General features: G+C 36.6%; 1 protein-coding gene across 1 annotated transcript in view; it reads right to left on the bottom strand.

Annotated features, from left to right (window-relative positions):
• SMEK1 (SMEK homolog 1, suppressor of mek1 (Dictyostelium)) overlaps positions 1 to 20222 on the bottom strand; it is a 42329-nt gene that overhangs the window by 4271 nt on the left and 17836 nt on the right. The window contains exons 4-12 of the mRNA XM_010016360.1: positions 18169 to 18786; positions 9156 to 9233; positions 8937 to 9053; positions 8326 to 8442; positions 6874 to 7005; positions 6666 to 6768; positions 5238 to 5396; positions 3816 to 3985; positions 1841 to 1983 (exon numbers count right to left, since the gene is read on the bottom strand). Of these exons, the coding sequence (XP_010014662.1) occupies positions 1841 to 1983; positions 3816 to 3985; positions 5238 to 5396; positions 6666 to 6768; positions 6874 to 7005; positions 8326 to 8442; positions 8937 to 9053; positions 9156 to 9233; positions 18169 to 18786 (1637 nt within the window). The remainder of the gene's footprint in view (positions 1 to 1840; positions 1984 to 3815; positions 3986 to 5237; positions 5397 to 6665; positions 6769 to 6873; positions 7006 to 8325; positions 8443 to 8936; positions 9054 to 9155; positions 9234 to 18168; positions 18787 to 20222) is intronic.

The raw sequence follows: 20222 nt of genomic DNA, 5'->3' as shown, positions 1-20222 counted from the left end.
CTTTCATTGCCAGATGTTGATTCTAACAGTCAATTTCCAACAAAAGCCTGAAACCCTTCACAAATCCCCTGTAGTGCTTCTTCAAAATTTACCGGCCACAATTTAAGTCTGAAATTTAATGTTTATCATAAAGTCTCAGTTACTGGAATCAAAATCTTAATAATACAATCTAGGTTTATTCTACTCAGTGAAAAAGTCTTGCATTACTGACTGCAGGAAAAAAGCCAGAAGGGAAAAATCAGGAAATTACAAGGTATTAAGTAAGAATGCTAAATGTACTCTTAAAAATAAATCTAATCCTGAACAACCTGCTTACCAACACGATCATCTGGATGTATACATACTGCATGATTTTACACTGCATTTAAATTCAAGTTCTGCTAATAGTGCAAAACTATACTTAAGTGGCACTCTTCTGAACACTTCTGTGGCTCACATCAACAAAATTTTTGGCCTCCTTCCTTACTGAGCTATTCTTTACCAGAGTGTGTGAACAGATTCTTGCTATTTTTGCATTTTATTAGTTCTGGGTTTTCACTTCAGAAATTACACAGACTGTGACGGGGGCTCATGCAGCCACTAAACAAGATGTAAGAAGGCAGCAAAAACTGGGCTGGTTGAGCTACAGAGCTCTTGAAGCTATAATTTTCTGTTGGATAAACTCATGCAGCACAACTATACAAAAATCACTTAGCTCAACTTAAGCCAAGCTAAGACCAATGTTTTAATTCCTAAACTGGATGGAAATTACTGAAGGAAGTAGCTGGGTGTTCTTTCCCACACGTGCATTAACATAAGCATTGTATTGAATCTCACAGGTAAGTGATAAGCTTAGCTGTCACAAGACAAAACAGCAACATCTCAACTGTAAAACGTAAGTACTCAAAACTGCGGATCCAACACATGCTTTTGTATGTGCGATTATACTCTAATATTAATTGTGTGGTAAGTCTCTAATTTAAATACTGCTTAAGAAATCTTGTGGCAGGAAATAAAAGTCTGAAATTTCAAGATGTCCTAGTATGGCTAATCAGGATTATTTTTTTAATGTGTTTTCAAACTAACTCAAGACAAGAGAACAAGAACAGTTCTTGCTAACAATTCTATAGAGTAACTCATCTATTCATGCAAGCAGTCCATTTTGTTTTAATAAACCGACTCATAAAAGTAGAATCATTTGCCAAAAATAAAAGGAGTAAAAAGTCCTAAACTTTCTATTTTTATACACCCTAACCTTTTAACCTTTGGTAACTGCTGTTCACTAAGGAAGGGAACTTCTGCTCTGGCAAAGAGAAGAAGTGATGCAAGTGTTACATCAGATCGGTTTTTACTCCATCAGCAAATCTAACAGTGATAAAAAAAGCATCCTCTGAAAATTTTTTTGTATATCCTATTTCTCAGTTGTTTTGGTAGAGCTTGAAATATGTACTCCCACAGCTACCTAAAATAAAAGGAAATCTGAAATGTGAATTTTTGGAGGAAAGATCCACTGAATGATAATTCACAATTGAACAATCTTTCAAATTAAATGATGGAAATTTGTTATTTAAGCAAATGAACTTCCGATATTTGATAGGCTTCCAGCCTCATTGCAACAGTGCACGTAAGTTTAAGATATGAACAACTTAGCATTATTAGTGGGGGTCCAGCACCTAATGTTAGCTGAAAGCTGATAAAGAGTCTGGGAATCACACTTGTAATCAAGTAAATTCAACAATGCCTGAGATGCAAGCAGGAGTCTAAATTATTTAATTTCCCATTATTGCAGAACAACTCACCAATATTCCCAAAACAGAATTATAACACCAATATACTAATAAGAGCATTTAGTGCATTTTACCTGTCAAGTTTTGGATTATCTTGTCTTTCCCTTTGTTGCTCAAATCGTAGTTTCAGTCCTTTGAATGTCTGCACATAGTCTACATCTTCCAGTGCCTTCCAGTAATTTTCAATTACATGAGCCGTTAATGATTTTATATCTTCCTACAGGAATGAACAGCATAAAGTGACTTATTTTAATCCAAATTACTGTATTTAATAAAATATAAAAAGTAACTGAAATGACAGACAATTTTAAACATTACAAAGGAAGTAGCATATTAACTAGCTTATGCAAAAATTAGTATTATGCATACAAGTGTAGTTAAAAATCTAGAGCTTCAAATACCTGACCAGCAAAACACGAATAATAGCAGCAATTTTCTAGCAGTATCTCCTTCCAAACTCATGAACAGAACCTAAAACCCCGGCAGAAGATTATACCAAAACCAATTCTAAAAGGTCTTTCCCACTGTAATTTATAAATATTTTAATAATGATACCAGTTAATCACTGATATCTGTTGCCATAAGTCAATTAAAAATATATTTATGAGATACAGACTTAGAATTCATATTATTTCTTTCCACAAATAAATTACTTATGTAAAAATAAATATTCAATGTATTTGTTTAGGATGAGAACAAGGAAGGTATTTTTCATCAGAAACTAACATGAAGTTTTTCCTCTATGGCCATACGGTGCTGGCCAAGGCTCCTTACAAAACCTTCCCAATGGTTCTGTTATTTCGGTTTAGGGTTGTGGTTGCCCAAAGCCACTCTAGGCAGCTGAGACTAGCACAGGTCTGCATCCTGCAGCAGGGAAACTGCTCCTGGGCATTGTTTGGCTTTCTGAGCACAGCCCAGCCCCTGGAATACACACCTCAGAATAAACACCTGAATTACCAGCTAATAAGGACAAGTAAAGAAACATGAATTTTAATACACTGATTGTTTTCCTTTTTGGTTATGCGCTCAAAGGTCCCCTCTTGTGAATGGTAATACATTAGTAACAACAAAAGCATACTTTTTAAAAATTTGCTCTCTTTATAAACAAACTTGGATTAAAAAGAAAAAAAATGCCAAATTTACAGATACCAAGAACTATTCTGGAAATGCAACCTGGTAATCTATGTGAAAAGGAAGGTAACAATATAAGACAATTTATTTCCCCATAGCATGAACTATGGAATCAGCACCAAATCTCAGAGAGTACTGAAAGATCACAGTGTGGAAGTCAGGGCCACCCATATGGATTAACTTTTTTCACTGCTACAAAACTGTTTTTAAATCAACTCTTCCATGATAATCAGGTCATCTCAGTCCTGACTTACCCTGAGTCTCAGCTCGAAAAGAGGTCATTAGCACAGAAGATTTCAAGAGGTGACCAAGCCTTTTTTCCTCATCCACTTACTCCTCCATGACTGACTGCACCCTAGCCTGGCCCCACTTACCACATTTAAGGTCTGTACAGCACCTTGTCAGAATCTGGATGCAGACAACAGTGAGGAAACAGTACTGTGACAACCGCCAAATTGGCATGAGTATTTTAGGAGACTCCCCACCGAAAGAACTTTGCAGCACCCTACTAATATAATCAAAAAAGACTAGTATTTCTTCTGTATGTTCCCATATTCGGTTGAGTTGACATTATAGAGCACAGCTAAATTGGATGGTTTTGTAGCAGCAGTTTCAAATTACGTCCCTGTGATAACAGTCCCATCCAATCTGCATGATCAAACTTAATTAGTGCTGCCTTTGCACATCTGTGAATACACACTATTAAGTGAATTTAACTTTCAAGTCACAGTACTGTTTGAACATAAGAAAGCACATGTAAAAATACGTAACAGTGATTCAAAAGAAAGCTGATTTAAATACAGTATCATACAGTCCCATTACGATAGCATAACCTAGGGTGTAAGTAAAAAGAAAAGTTATCTTGAATTACAAGATTAAACAATACAGTAATCGTCTTCATCATGTAAAAGCACTCACCACTCTGATAAATTCAAACATCTCTATTATGGCAGAGTTCATCAGATTATAACGGGAACCATTATTTAAAAATGCTTTGACCACAGGTTCAAACAAAAAACTTTTCATTATGTAACGGTTGTAGAATTCATCCTTTAGCCCAATTATCTTCCTCTTGAAACGAAGGGCACCTGAAACAGAAGGGTTACCAAAATATTTTTTAAATTTAAAAGAAAAAAAGCCCAGGAATTATTCAGTGTTAGGGCAATTTACATCCTCAGTTCTTACACAGCATTACATTACTAGAACCAGGTAATACATTCAGCTATTCTGTGCTTCTCCACAGTCTTGACTATACTAAAGCTTACCTATTTTATCATGAAGAAACCCATCCTAACTGTGTATGAGTGAAGCCACCTCTGTTCACTGATGAAATAATATACTACTGTTTAAATTATTCTAACGTAAAGGTGTATTTTCGCTTTTTTAATTTACTTATGACAAAGGTAAAATATTATCTCAGCAGAAGAACTGGAAGATTCGCTTACCATTCCCCTTATTAAAGTATAAGTTCAATTACATTTAATTAAGTCCTATTTGATTAGGATACAAACTATGTCACTTTAAAACAGGCAAATGACATTCTTCACACACATAGGAAAGCAAAGACTTAATTTACATCCAGTTTAAAGCTTTTTCTGAAACTCCGAAGCGTACACAGGTATGTGAATGTATTAACAGAAAGTAGTTTCATCTTGATACGAGGCATCACATTTTGGTTAGCAACTAGATATAAATGAAAAAAGATTATTCAAGGGTTCTAAAACCTAACTCAGGCGATTCAGTTACAAATTTAAAAGGTTACTTCTTATTGTATGGTATGTTACTGCTCAGTCAACTTTAGGCTTTGTTTCACTCTACGTGCACAATGGAATTATGGAACAAATCTCTTACTTGCCTCCAGAATAAAGCCACACTGCTTTATTATTACTGTGCTGAGCATGGTCAGTAAAATAGTTACTAGAGGCTGAAAAGCAGCACACAGAGCTTTTGTGCTGTTTAATACAGTCCAAATTAGAGATCTAATAATTTCTAATCAAATATCTCTGATAATTTCTACTAAAAAAATGTCAAAATTTACAATGGTTCTCAGTATATTCAATATTGAGATACTATCTTTTAAATTCACCTCTACATTGAGATTAAGAAAAACTCTTCTGCTTTTTAGGGAAAAAAAAAAAAAGACATCTATAAGTGCAAAATTATTTACTAATACTAGCTGACATAGCTAGAAATTGGTATGAATAACACAGAGTATAACAGAATTTCTGTATTCAGCCACAAATTGTCCTCATCTGTGAACAGTCTTCTTCCAGCCGAATGATGACATGCAACACTTCACATTCACAAAGTACTAGTTTATTCTTCAGCTTTTCAACTTACACAATGCCAAGAAAGCATGCTTTGAGGCCATGAGAACGAGTACCCTTCGCAGGATATCTTTGTTTATGATGTAGTTCTTTATGTGATAAGTATGATGTTCTACACAGAAAGTTAGCAATTCCAGTATTAATGCCAAGAGTTGGGCTGTCTGAAAATCATCTGTAATAAAACCAAAACCAAAATCATTAAGCTTATGTAGGATATTGCCTTCAGGAGCTAACTTCAAATATCCAACTACAGTCTGGTAAACATTTACAAGTTCTTCTATATTCCCACAGAGAGTTTAGGAAATATGCCACAGGGTATGTTTAGTCTTTAAAACACAAATTGAACAACCTGCATATGGACAGAGTATTTTCTATTTATATAGATATGTCAGGAAACCCTCTTAAATTATAGAAACAATTACATTTTGTCTCAAATCAGTGTTTGAAGGTTCAGAGAGGACAGAATATAACAGTTACACAACTGTCAAGCTTTTTTAACCAAATCTCATTATAATGTCCATATGTCTATATCATAAAGTACTACCCTATATGCAGTGCCTTGGCTACATTTGCACCAAAAATGTGATCTGTCTTTTAACAAAAACTTTCTCAGGCTTTTTAAATAATTCTAGGACATAACTGTATCAGCATATACAAAACGTAACTCAAATCCTGCTTGTAAGTAGAAAAACAGTAAGTTAAATACACACTAGATTTAATACTTTTTAAAAAAATATGTCCTACCTTTTTAAAAATATTGCCAGACAGCAGACCATTAAAGAACAGAAGTAATTTAAATAATAAAAATCTCACTTCCAATCTATCTGGATGCCAGTTAAGATAAAACAGATTAATTTAACTAATCCCTTGGAAATCCATACAATAAATTAAGAAGTTTAGAGAACATTTATGTATCATTTATGTGCCTCCTTTTATACCCATTTTGGATGTGTTATACCATTAACAAGCAAACAGTACTGCTACTAGTAGCCAACAAGAATAGTCACTTCATCACTGATCTCTGATTTCTTAGTCTGATGTAGAACCAATACCCTCGAATTCAGCACAGTATTGTGACACACACCTTCTCAGGGCAATTCTGCATCCTCTCTAGTAATCCCTGCTCTTAAAAAATATTTACACATGTTTGCAAGTTTATGTCACTGAATAGCCCCATGACTTACTAAAAATTATACAGTATTTCATTTTTTTCTGAAGCAAAATCTGCAGCAAATCCTGTTCACTTCTTAAATCACAACTCTGCTGAATTTTATAATTATAAATTATCCAAATGACTAAATGATTAATCAACATTTTACTTTGAACAATGTATCACAAACTCAGATACTCTTTAAGACAGAAAACATCCTTTGACAGTTACTTTATTTTAAACATTGACATCCAACAGGCTTGATATGCCCAAAATCCAGAGTGGCATTACCTTTGCTAGGCTTGTCCTCTGTAGTATTGGCCAGTAAAGGGGCTGTCAGAACATGCATACAATGTTTGTAGAAGAAACCCAAGAACTCTGTCTTTTCTGTTTTCTACAGAATGGAAAAAAATTAAATATATATATATATCATATCTGTAACACATCTCACCAATACTCTAAAAAACAAATGTAGTTTCATTTTAAGGTGTTTACTTACATTGGCAGTGGCAAGCATATTTTCTGGATCAACTAAAGTACGAAGCAAACCCATCAGCAGCACTGCCCCTCCGAGTTCTGGATCTGTGTCACAAATCATGTGTTCTATAATGAGGTTGATGAGTAATATATCCTAACAGGGCAGGAAAAAAAAAGGCAAAGATCAGTTCTAATGCTCCTCCTTTGCCCCAAATCCAAATTATTTTCCAAAAGGGTTAGTGCCTGGTTAAAATGATGCCCTATCAAAATTCTGTAAAATGTAGAAAACTACCAAACAAAAAAATCCAAACTTAACAGAAACAAATTAATTTTACATGCCTGGTCAGTGGTTCACATTAAGAAGGCAAACAGTGAAGAAGAATCTTTCAAAGCAACTAAAAGTAGTTCTGCAATTAACAATCTGATTTTGAATTCAGTCTGAACTGAAATGTCAAAAGGTAAAAAGCAGAGACAGACAATTAACAGTCTCAAAATACAACTAATTTCTGGAAGTGTTTTCAGAGCACAGTTTTTATTTGCACACCCCCCACCATCCCCCACCTCCAGAATACATACCAAGAGTTTTACTTCTACAAACATACAACAGTACATTTTATAATGCTATTGAACTTGATGAGATTATTTTCACCTAAAAACCCCAACACATATCTGCAAAAACCAAGAAGCACACATAAAAGTAGAAAATAATATTTACATTTAGGAATCCCTAGACTAAAGTTACTTGGTTACCACTCTCCCCCATAAAAGAGGACAGTCATCAGATTCAAGTGGCTGGAAGGACCAGCAATATTCCCTGTCCTAGCTGGCCCTTTCTTCCAGTACAGAAGTAGCAGCATCAGCAGCTTCCTGTTCTCTGGCACGTTTTTAGCAGATATGAAAAAAACATTAACTATCTCCTCTAGCGAAAAGGCAGCACAATGTTTTTTCTCCACTGAATACCAGTCTGAAATACCCTTCTTGCTACTAGTTGTGTACTGCATTTTGTAGTAATCAGCTAGAGAGGATCTCTGAGAAATGTAAACCTTTGTTGAAATGTGATCTTAAACACTTAGAACCATCATTCCACTTGCAACATGTGAGATAGTAAACCAAACACAGGTTTCTTACAAGTAAATTAAAAACACATGTATATACTAAGATCAAGACTGAAATTTGTATTTTGCATTTTAAGGTGGCCCTCATTCAAAACCATTTTGCACTACTTGTATGACAGCTATGTTAACCAAAATGGTGGTTTATGGTAACCTGTTTTAAGGAACAAGAATATGCAAACAGGCAAACATTTATCTCACCAAACAGAACTATTAAAAACATGGCAGTTCAGTATCCTGTAACTATCATGACTATATCGCATAACTCTTCAGAACTAAGGTTCATGTCCTTAATAGAGTTGTAAATATAAAATAGTAATTCCAAAAAACCACACACACATTTCTAGGGACCCTCTACTTACATCATCATTCTGCTGTGCTTCCTGCATGACAAACTCTCGTACCATGGATGGGTTGTATTCAACCAAATATGAGAATATATCAGTGGCTGCACTTCGTACTTGTGCATCATCCATCCCCTGGAGAAGTCAAATAAAATCATTTATGTTTCCTTTAAAGAAAAGGCTTAAATGGAATGAAAAGCAGAAAGCATACAGCTTTTAATTCCTACTGACAAGTCATACCTAATTGTTACTAGAACTGTATTCTAAACCTGAATTGACTATAACCTCTTCTTTGTACATTTGACAACTGTTGGGAAAAATACATTTTATGTTTTCCCTCCTCTTTGGTCTATTTCCCTATTTTCTAACTTAACCGTACACCAAAGAGCATCTAAAGATGTAAAGCGAACAAGAAAACAAAAATGTAAGAATGCCAGGTCACTTACCAATGCCATACTGCAACTGGCTTTGAAGTTTTACAAAACTATTTTAACTCAAGCTAAGACAAGAAAATGAAGCAAACACTTCAGAAAACCATGTGTCTGAAGTTTGGCATACTTATTTTTTTTAAAACAACCTCTCTGGAGATAAATAAAATTGTTATCATAAATAAAATGGAACTGACTTACCAATATAACTTCTAGTGCTGGCAGTATGCCCATATTTGACAAGGTTTTGAAAAACGCATCTCTGTTTTGAGGTTGCAGTGTTTGAGAGAATGCACAAAACTCTTTCAGAAAGTTTACCTGAAAAACACGAATAATGTACTAGTTAGTAATTAAAAAACCAGATGCATGCCACACTTTGTAGTAACTGTCCCTTTCATGTGTGTGTCACAGATTTCTTACCAATTCCTGTCTTTTCTCCTCATCTGTGGCTTCATCTGTTAGCTGTGCAAACAAGTCTGTCAGAAATTTTTCATCTTCCTACAAAGGCAAAACAATACCATTTGTTTATTTGACAATAGCAAAAAGGCATAGATTATAATATAAAGTTCTTCTAAACCATGCCTCCTGCAACTGAGAGAACATATGCTTGTGTACTGTAGTTAATCATATCAGTATCAACTTTCTAATTCAATTTTCAAACAAATTTATATGAATCTTTGTTTTGTGCTTTTATCATGTTCAGCACCACTCCACCCCCAACACTTCACTCTCAGTTCCGATGTATCTTGTATTGCCTTTTGGCTGTCCTTTTTCTACTTTCTACTGCCAATCTCATCATTTTGTTCACAACTTCTTCTCTAACTTCCTTCCCCCTTGTCACATGCCTGTCCCTGAAACCACACTACAATACACTTGCTTCAACTGTTTACACGTATTTATAAACATGACCTCCCACTCAGTCCTACACATACATATACCTTTGGAACGTTATGAGATCTTTGCAGCAGACAAAGTCACAATGAAGAGAGTGTTTCCTAACAGCAGGAAGGAGGCAAGACTCTATCTCCCCACTGTTGTGAGAAGGGTGAACTTTAGAAAACAAACCAAAGTAAGCGTTTCTATTACGTACGGCATTTACTGGGCATTCTGTCTGGCAGCAGTCAAAAACCCTTCCATTATTTTTCATGCTGATGTACCTCAGCAAAACTACAAACAGCAGCCAACACATTACAAACATGTATTTAGACTGAAAAAGCAGTAACATGTAGCTTCCCATAACCGTCACAGTCCTAACAACTACATGATCATTAAAATGGAAATAAACCTTCCCCATCCTTTCCCCAATATTACACAGTTATAAGACAGCACTTGCCTGTACACCAGATAGGAATGGATTTTTTTTCAAAAAGCTGCCTGTATTGATTCTTGTGACACCATGTGCAATATCCCTCTACCCTAAAACCACAGTGCTAGAAAACCAAGCTGCCTTGCTTATGTTTACACAGCATAAAGCAGAACCATGACAGTACTTCAGATACATCCACATGAAGTTTCTGAAATTGCACATCATCCAGGTACCTCACCCAGGCTCACTTTGCAGCCTTGCTGAGAAAATGCGTACCTCAGATCCCATAGCACACCACGCTAACGCAGCTGTAACACTGTCACAACCCAATCCAGGATCTCTACATGGCACTGCACAACACAGATAAACCCAAAATAGGTTGGCATGAGCTACTGCAGTACCAGGCATTTCACCACACTTTAAGGGAAACCCTGTATTTGGGATATACCACATTTCCTCTTGTTATATGCTGTGCTGTGCTTCCAACCTGACCCAACAGTTTAGTGATAATAAAGAAGAATCATTTCTGCACACAATTTCAGGTGCTATTTCTGTGGCTGCTTCAAAATCAAAACGACATAGGAGAGGCCTTGTGAAGTTTACTGAAACTCACTCTGGAGGAACAAGCACTGGAAATGTAAAGTTTGACTTTCAGATTTCAACAGTCTAACATGTTCAACATGAGCAACTATTAAGGTCTTAGATTTCAAGAAAAGTAACGAGCTGTGATGAAAGAATACAAGGATGTTTGACTACCTACTATCCAGCTGTAACATGGCTTGGTAAGATTCTTGTTCTAATATCTAACATATTAGACATTACAGGTAAGATAACTAACCCACAGTACTCATACCAACATATTTTCCTACTGAAATTAAAAAAAAAAAACCCAAAACAATAAACACACACAAAAATATAAAACATAAATGGCTCTTTTGAAGAACATGCAAGTTATTCTCCATGATTAGCAGTGTGTTTAAGAAAAGGCTAAGTAGTTTCCTTTCATTTATCTTTTTGCTATTTTTAATCAAGATATGAAACTAACCTCATCTCCATCAAAACTACTGAGAAGATGCATGCTTAGCCAAACTGGAAAAATGTAACCCATATGTCCAGTCTCACTGTGAAATGAACTTTTAATCTCCCTTATAATACCTCACAGTAAGTGCAAGTCAATACCATGGAACTATCTCAGAATGGTCACTGGAGAAAAACAGTGGAAATTCCAGCATTTAAGTATGTCAGAGCCAAGATTCATGTGTTTCTGCATAAAAAGGTACACAATACTACCCAAAGTATCTCTTTTTTTTTTTTTTAACTCAAGTGTGGAAGGAGAGGAGGAGTTCCTGTGGTGCTGGTGTCATGGGGGTCTCACTTGTGACCCACTGCAGAGCCCCAGAGGTGGCCAGTGAAGCTGCACCTGCAGCACTAATGGCAGAGCCCGACAGGCAGGGCCTCGCCGGGCAGGACCCCAGCTCAGCTTTCTGACAGGTCACCACATTCCTGCCTGGTTCAAGATGAGGCCATCCACAGACACCAACCCACTCACCCTGTTACTGGGCTTGCAAACATCTGGGACTTGTAGAGGGGACTTTATAATACTGGGAAGTGATGAAGACTTCAATGCTGACACTTAATGCTTCAGGAAGAATTTGCAGAAGTTCAGTATGTAATCATTTTTCAACCTTCCACATATATACCATAATACAGTCTTTTAAATTCTTTATCAAAGATAATATTGAAGCATTTCCCACATCAGCTCCTCTCCCAAACACCAATAAATACACTCTATTTTTAAATTAATAGGACTATCTGAAATCTGTAATTCTCACAAGAATCTGTTTAAAATCAGATCTATTTAATTTATTTAGAAGATCAATTTAAAATCAGACAAAATTAAGATGGATCTGAGTGATTCAAAATAACCCATTCTTACATGGATAACATGAAATAAATGGCAGTTATTCCAAGAAAAAAAAACCCAAAACAACCTGTTACTAACTTTGCAGTTGTCTTAACCCTGAAATGGGTTTCAGGTGCTGTCTTATTCCAGGATGCTTAAGGAAAGGTAGACAGGTTGTTATGGATGGGAAAACCCCCAACACTCCTGTATTATAGAAAATTGTGATTGCAATGAACATTCTAAATACACTATTCTCTCTCTCAGGGTGTAAAATTACTGACAAGGGCAATCTATCTACAGATACATTCCTAGACAACACTACCAGAATCTATGGAAATGCACAGTCTGAAAGCAGAGTTCACATATTTAGAAGTCCCAAAGTACCAACACCAAATGCTAGAATTCCACAGGCTTAAGTGTTTCCCATTTGGGGTTTTTTCCAACTTGGAAAAACCCCCCAGAATATGTCTGTGAAGTGAACACAGCCCAAATGCATAATTCTTTGCAGTATGTGGCCCCTTCATGCAGACAAGCACCAAAATCCATTTGGATGTATCTTGGAAGCCATGAAAGTCACAACTGTTTCTAAGATAATACAACTGCAAACGATAGTTTATGAGGCAACTGTAAAGTAGCTATTTACGCCATGCAAAGAAATTAATTAAATGTGCAATACTTAAATTATGCATATGCCAAATACTAAGTGTATTCATTTATGCTTCTGCAAGATCCAAGTAGATGCTCCTAGGATTTAATACCTTTCAAAGATAAAACTAAGCCAGTTTTAAAACTAAATGCAATCATTTATGACTTTAAAAACAAGGAAACACACAAAGCAGGATCACAAAAAAAGACACTATTTATATTTGTGATTCAACTTTCAAAGCAGTCCTCCCCCTCCTACCAGTAGGCACGTAAAAAAGCATTCTTCAAAAGCAGGTGTCTCTTAAATACAGTTAACTTGCACTTATCAGATACTTCATGTCTGTGATTACAGATAAATGACAGAAAACATCTTCTTCTCAAAAAAAAAAAAAAAAAAAAAAAAGCTTTCAAGCAGCTCTGTGACACCTGAGCTGGAAGAATACACTTCCCATCCTATTTTCCACCTCTATATTCATTTTAGGCAGAAATAATATTTCAGCCCAGAAAGTGAAAGTTTCATAAAACGCTACCAGCAAACAATTACAGCTTCAAACAGACATTCTTTCCTGTTGCCACAGCAGAAGATTTCATAGTTCAAAAATGTTTCAGTCTCCTTTACCTCAGACTACCTTCCCACACGTGCCTTTATTTGCTATCAATAAGCTATTTCCGCTTGAAACAACATGCTGAAACAGCAATGGGATCTATTTATCACATTTGGAGTTTCTGTAGACATTGACGATAATTTTGTACAATGTAGAAGCTAAATCTCAGAAATCATTAGCATACACCTCTTGCAAACTTCTTTCACTGCCATTTTCCCCAGAAAGTGGCATCCTTTTACACCTTACTTGCAAGGTAAATTTTGCTGGGAGTGGATTTCCAGAGTTATTCCTGAGCCAACTACTGCAAAACAGCAGACTGGCAGAAGACATTCCATTCCTAATACATTTGTGTAAAACTACCCACATGCATTAACACAGTTCTTTCTCTAAAACATCTACAGATAATTACATTTGCATCCATGGAGTTCTGTAAAGAATCTGTAACTAGCTGTAAAACCACTTTCAAAATTATAACCAGCCTGTTGTTATATATAAATTCAGCAAAATATACCTAAATGTATATACCTAAGATGTACCTAAATGCCTACAATTTTTTAGCTATTAAAAAGGGATATAGGGACTAATAGCAAAGTGATTTCTGTATTTAGAAAAGCTGATTTACTAGTGCAGTAGTGCCACGCAATCACTGCTCTCCTAGGCACATGAATTAGCTTATGTCCAATGTTCCACTTGTACTCTCCACTTTCCTCAAAATAAAAGTCTCTGAATATAAGTCTAAAAGCACATACCCCAGAGTAAACCTAACAATATTCTGTATTCTGGAAGTTAAAACTGCAGAATGTTGCTGGCAAAAAGAGCATGCCAATGAGATAGGGGGGATAGAACAGAAGGAAACAGTGTTTGCTCACTCTATGGCGCAGTTTTGCAAGTTTTTGGTTTTTTTTAAGAACTAGTTAATAATACAAAGGGAAAGAACTGGTGGCCTCCAGTGTGAACATTAGTATGTATTTTTTTTAATTGCAAAAGAGCGTCATATAAAGTAAGAAACACCACTTACCTGTCCCACCCCCACTCTCAAAACTTGGTGAACTCCATGTTTCAGAGAGGTTTCTTGGTGGCTATGACATCTCAAGACTAGAACAGGCTGGACCCCAAGCAGTAAGAGCATATTAGGAGGGGCTGAAATTGGAAAAAAATGTTATATACTTCTTTCGTATGTTATGTACAGTGAATCATAAAACCTGTAATTGCGGAGGTTTCCAGAGCAGTTAATTCTGTAGACTGGAAATACGGGGCTTACTACCCATCATGAAAAACAGTATCTAGTTTAGTGAGATCTCCACATACTTACTTAAAATGACAGATCTTAGACAATTAAATCACACATAAACTAACCTCCATTTCTCTTAACAGCCCATCAGTGTAAGCATTTCCATAAACAGTATGGGAAAGCTAACCTTAGTAAAGGAGAGAGGAATACAGTTCATAACCCTAAGTGCCAAAGGCAACCCATTCTCTATTTTTTGTTTTACCACAGAACAGCCAGAAGTTATTTACCTACCAAAGGAAGCAAAATCATGGAAGCAGGTATCCTCTATGACTGCAGATTTTTTCTCTTTTTAAAGACATCCAAAATCCCTAATAAAGCCAGAATTCTTAAGAGTCTGCATATTCTTATTTACAGAATCCACTAGTTATATCAAAAAACTAACCTTAAATGTCCTATCTTGACAGCAAATACCTTAAATAAGACACAGTGATAATTTTGAGGAAAGTCACCCGGCCTGTGAAAAAGCATAAGGCACAACCTGCACAGAGGCTTGTACAAATTTCTAGTCACTACTCTCTAACTAAGGTATGGCTGAGTTAATTTGAAATGAGGGTAGTGCAGTGTGCCATTTTAGTTAATATACAGCCTGACATGAGAAGGGCTCTGTACAGCTTGTCTGTTTTGCCCTGGTGGAAGTTACAGTTTTTCTTCTCCTTTCCTTAAAAGTCAGTAAGAGACAGAAGAACAGAATATAAAACAAGTCAGTTGTACACACAATAGCTGCAGTATGTCACAGGGTATCAGCTGCTCAGGGACTTTATTTTTAATCCAAGAGGTAAAATTTCCTAAAGAGATAACTCTTTTCTCAATGGTCCAGGAGAGACAACCTGAAGTCAAGAGCTGAAGCATTAACAACCTGTATTACGCATCAACTAAGAACTTGAGACTCATCCATGGGTCCCAATAAAGTACCAGGAAGCATCCCAGAAACTCCTCCATTAGCAATGATTTATAAGAATGAGCTTCTTAAGTACACGTTAGGTTAGTGAGCACGGGGATATCACAAGATCTAAAATAATGAATGCCAGAAACTCCACAGACAAGTTTAAATCTTTCATAAAATAACACCCCCACCACTGAAATACTGTGATAGAATCAATTATAGAAATGCATTTTAAACCATACGCTAATAAGAGACCTTGAAAAATAGTTCTAGAAGTGAAATCAACAAAAGCAGTCTTAATTTTGTTCTCAGAACATTATTTATTCTGCTTAAAGAAATGAAAAGGAACAGTACCATACATTGTATACATAGAATGTAAGAATGGGGGGGGTGGAGAAAGGAAAGGGGAGAATGAAAATTTAGAGAGCAGAGATAACAAGAAAGTGCAACCTGACATATTGCTCTATAAATAAATGAATAAATAAATGTCAGGTAAGTAGGCTTAAACCTTGATTTAGAGCTACACTGTGAGAACTAGAAAAATCAATCTATCAATTGATCAGTCAAGCCATTTAATCTCTTAGAAATGCAATGAGTGTATAATTTGTGATAGCCTCTTTTAATTCCCTTAAAACCAAGAAGTGATCATAAATTTTAATCATTAATTTCCAACAGTCTTATTTATAAACTCAGGAGTTCCCCCTCAATGCTATAGAGCTGTACTGTGAAAGGTCTAGGAAATGCAGTATCACACAGAATATGTGTTCTTCCTCTTGTGCTACCACTTGTGGCTGCTCAGAACTGTAGAAAGCACTTGAACAATTTGAAATACTTATGTAACTTTCAAAGTTATGCAATGATAATTGTTCTGGCCCCATCACACACAGAGTACACTTTATTCTCAACCACAGAAATAGCAACAGAAGTGAAGATAACGCTGAGACACCTGCGGTCACACAACAAATCAAAATCAGATCTCAGCCTCTGTTTCAACTGTAAACTACAACTAAAATGTTCCTCAACTGCACCAATCCCTGATATTCTAATCCAAGCTCACCCCACATCTATTAACCTAACACAGGTTGCAAGAGACAGGAAAGAAGGAAACTAATCAGCTACTCAATCAAGTTACCCGAGGATTCTGGCAAAAACACCCTTACTGATTTTGCAGGATCAGGATCCCTTTCTTCCTTGCCCAGCTTCCTTTCCTAAGTTCAAGAGCCTTCTCAGAATCAGCCACTGACACCAAGATTCCTGAATAATTCTTCCACTCCTCCTCCTCAAGCCAAAATATATGATTGTCAGGACTTCGCTTTTAGCAACCCTTGCAAAGAGGTCAAGATATTTTAGAGACACAGGTCATAATGGATACTCAAGCTGAGATCCCTTAACTGAATTTTTCAGCACTCTCAATGTCAAACTTGTAAGCTTTCTCAAAATGACCGCTCCAAAATGCTTACGGCCTTCTGACTATTTCAGATACACATTTTTTACTTTATTATCAAGGATACACGTACAGACATGAAGAGTTTGGTTCAGTTGGGTGCAAGCTGGGGTCCAGGACTAATGAAGATGCCCCTGATGTTCTACCAGCCCTCCACCAGCTGCTGCAGGAAGAGATGGTCTGTCCACAAGGCACATGCCTCAGCTGCTAGGCATGGGTAACATCTTGCACATGCGGCTGCTTATCAAATACTACATGTGTGGATATAGCATATTAAAGCTCCAAGAGAGTGCATTAAATAATATCAGTATTCTGATCAACTGAGTGTGACAGATGAAAAGTTGGGAGGCTTTGCTATGAGCTTGCAAAAGGAGTTTTCACTCTCCTTTGCTGTGTATTTCATAAAATCAAACAGGATGCATGCTGAGATTCAACTTTAGATAAAGACAATTAAGGTCATCAGTAGCATCTAGCACTTTGCTCATTTCTCCAGATAAGACAGCCCTTACAAAGACAGTGGCTATGAATTTATGAAATGTTAGGAGAATTAAGATAGCAACAATCAACAAACTAAAATACATATGCTGTAACACTTAGCTGAGCTCACTGAAAGCCTTAGGAAGCTCCCACTACAGACATATGCCACGTATTTCTACACAGTTTGGGAAGTTCATGGTTTGGTGCAGAATATTTGACATGTAAGCAAGATATCTATAATCATCATATAAACTCTTTACATTTGCATTAAGGCATACATCGTGAAAAACTGGTAATTCTAAGCAGTATTATTTAGGGACTTACAAGACAAACTAAGAAAACATTCAAGCACCTAAGGCTATGTTATGCTCTGAACCTGTTCTTTCCAAACAACTGATTTCATTTACTCCCAAATCAGTTACAGTTATATCCTGGTATGAGACTGTATTTGTGGAATCTGGGTGAAGTAATTTGATTTTTTTTTTTCTTGTCATAGTAGCATGACAAAAATTATCCTTAACTGTAGTGCGTGGAAAGTACCAAAATACAGAAAAACCCCACAACCCCCTAACAAAATCAACCCTGCAAGATGCAAGCAGTACTATTCATTCCAAACAGCCTCATTCAGGATTCCACATATGTTTTGCTCCATTTAGATCAGTTACAGAGAATCTAGTTCAGTATCTGCAATTTAAGAACATATACTTAACAGCTCAGTACTCAAATCCATGCCTTTTATGTTATACTTCAAAATTACTTTCAGAATCACAGAAATGAAGGTTCCATCAAAGCACCTCAATCTTTCCAAGAAAAATTATCCAACTTTCTCTGCCCAAGCACAAATAGCAAATAAAGAGACTGTGAAGTTCTGAAACTTACCTGTAACATACCAACTATTTCCACTTTATTAAAAAAGATGAAAGAATGAAGTGTTGATAGCATATTTTCCTCAAAAACTGAGGGAGTAGGTAGGACCATATCTTGAATATACTGTACTCTGTATGTCTGATGTATTTTTTGCTTCAGCTCTGGATCAGATATAGGTATCACCTCTTTAAATTTTGCTGTTTTAGTCAGAAATTCCCTGTGTTTCCGTGACTGTGATAAAGACGGATCATATTCTAGGCATCCGATTACGTCCATTATACATTCCTCGGAAAACATGACTTCAAATAGTGCAGTTCTGTTCAAAAGGAAAATTCCCTTGATAATTTCATATAAGTGGTGTAGTCCTTCAATGTTCTCCAAGTCTTCGCACACATGAAAAATTTCTAAGAGCTTCTTAATATAGCCCTCATTTTCCAGTGCTAGTGCGAGTTTTTCACGACGTAATGGTGAAGGCAGTGAAGATGCCACAAGTTCTGCAATTTCTTCTAGCCGGCTTAATTCACAGGATGGCAATTCTAGACCTGGTGATGACATATCATCAAAACGTTCCTCCTCAGATTCATCGACAAGGTCCTGAGTAATATCAACAGAAGGGTCTTTGCCTTGAACCTACAAAATAAGATGTGTTCAAAAAAGCGGAGTTTAGTGTCTACTGCTACTTGAATGCTTTTATAAAAATACCATTTCAAACATCACACACTTGGTATGGCCAAAACAGAAGTGCAAACGTAAGTTTGACACTGAGTACAGCTGGTGTGGAAAGTAAGAGATAATGAAAAGATTTCTGGAGAAGAGAAGGCTGAGTGGAGACTTCATAGCAGCCTTCTAGTATCTGAAGGGGGCCTCTAAGGATGCTGGAGAGGGACTCTTCTTCAGGGACAGTAGCAATAGGACAACAGGTAATGGCTTCAAACTTAAACAGAGGAAGTTCAGGTTAGATATAAGGAAAAAGTTCTCCACTCTGAGGGTGGTGAGGTACTGGAATGGGTTGCCCAAAGAAGTGGTAAATGCTCCATCCCTGGCAGTGTTCAAGGCCAGGATGGAGAGAGCCTTGGGCAAGATGATCAGTGTGAGGCATCCCAAGCCCATGGCAGAGGAGTGGAACTAGATGATCTTAAGGTCCTTCCCAACCCTAACTATTCTGTGATTCTATGATTCTCTGCAGACAGATTTTCAAATGCAAACCAGTATGATATTATTGCAATTATAGCTTTAAACATTTATCTATAGGCTGTTTAACTACTTCATACTTTTCAAAGCTTCTGCTACCCCAAACAGGGGAGAGAGGCCAGTCCTGTTGTCATTTTCAGTTCAGGAGAGCTGCAAGTCAAAATCCACTACTATGCACCTTCTAAATACTCAACAGAGGCACAGAATCCCCTCTTATGAACAGAAACCCCCAAACCGACATTAACAAAAGAGTAGTGGAAATCTGGAGCCGTCAGCAAACCAAGGCATAGGACCTGCAAAGAGCTCTCTAGAGATACAACGACGAAACTGGAAAGCACAAATGAGAGAGGAAAAAGAATAGACAGATGCTTAGGCACCAGAGTGTTTCAGCTTTAATGACATCTTTATTGCAGTATCTGCCTGGAGTCTGATATGTCAAATCCAGGAAGACACTGCTGTGTAGACTGGTAGAAGTTACTGTTCTTTTTCATCCTGAAAATCTTCTTCATGGATAACAGCAAGCCTATACTTTGATTGAAATCCAGAATGTTGTCAAATTCCACATACTGTTCTGCTTATACATCAGCAACCACTTCCAGTATAAGTAGTATCAAAGTTTTCTTTTCAAAAGAAGCTTTAATGACTGAGGAAGGTTAAGATCTTTAAAGTACACTGGACACAATACAGTAGCATGGCCTCAAAACAGGATGTAAAGACACTGGTTTCTTACAAAAATACTAGATCTTTACATGAGGCTGAGGAAGCTGGGCTTCTTATCTGGGTGTTTCCCAAGAACACAATTTCCCCTTTCCCCCAATTCGTTTCTGTCCCCAACTTTTGGTCTTTTGACTGCTGAGGTTCCTGGAAATGTTTCT

Source organism: Nestor notabilis, unplaced genomic scaffold (assembly GCF_000696875.1).
Source record: "Nestor notabilis isolate BGI_N333 unplaced genomic scaffold, ASM69687v1 scaffold10746, whole genome shotgun sequence".
NCBI classification, from domain to species: Eukaryota; Metazoa; Chordata; class Aves; order Psittaciformes; family Psittacidae; genus Nestor; species Nestor notabilis.
This window is presented reverse-complemented; position numbering and strand designations above follow the sequence as displayed.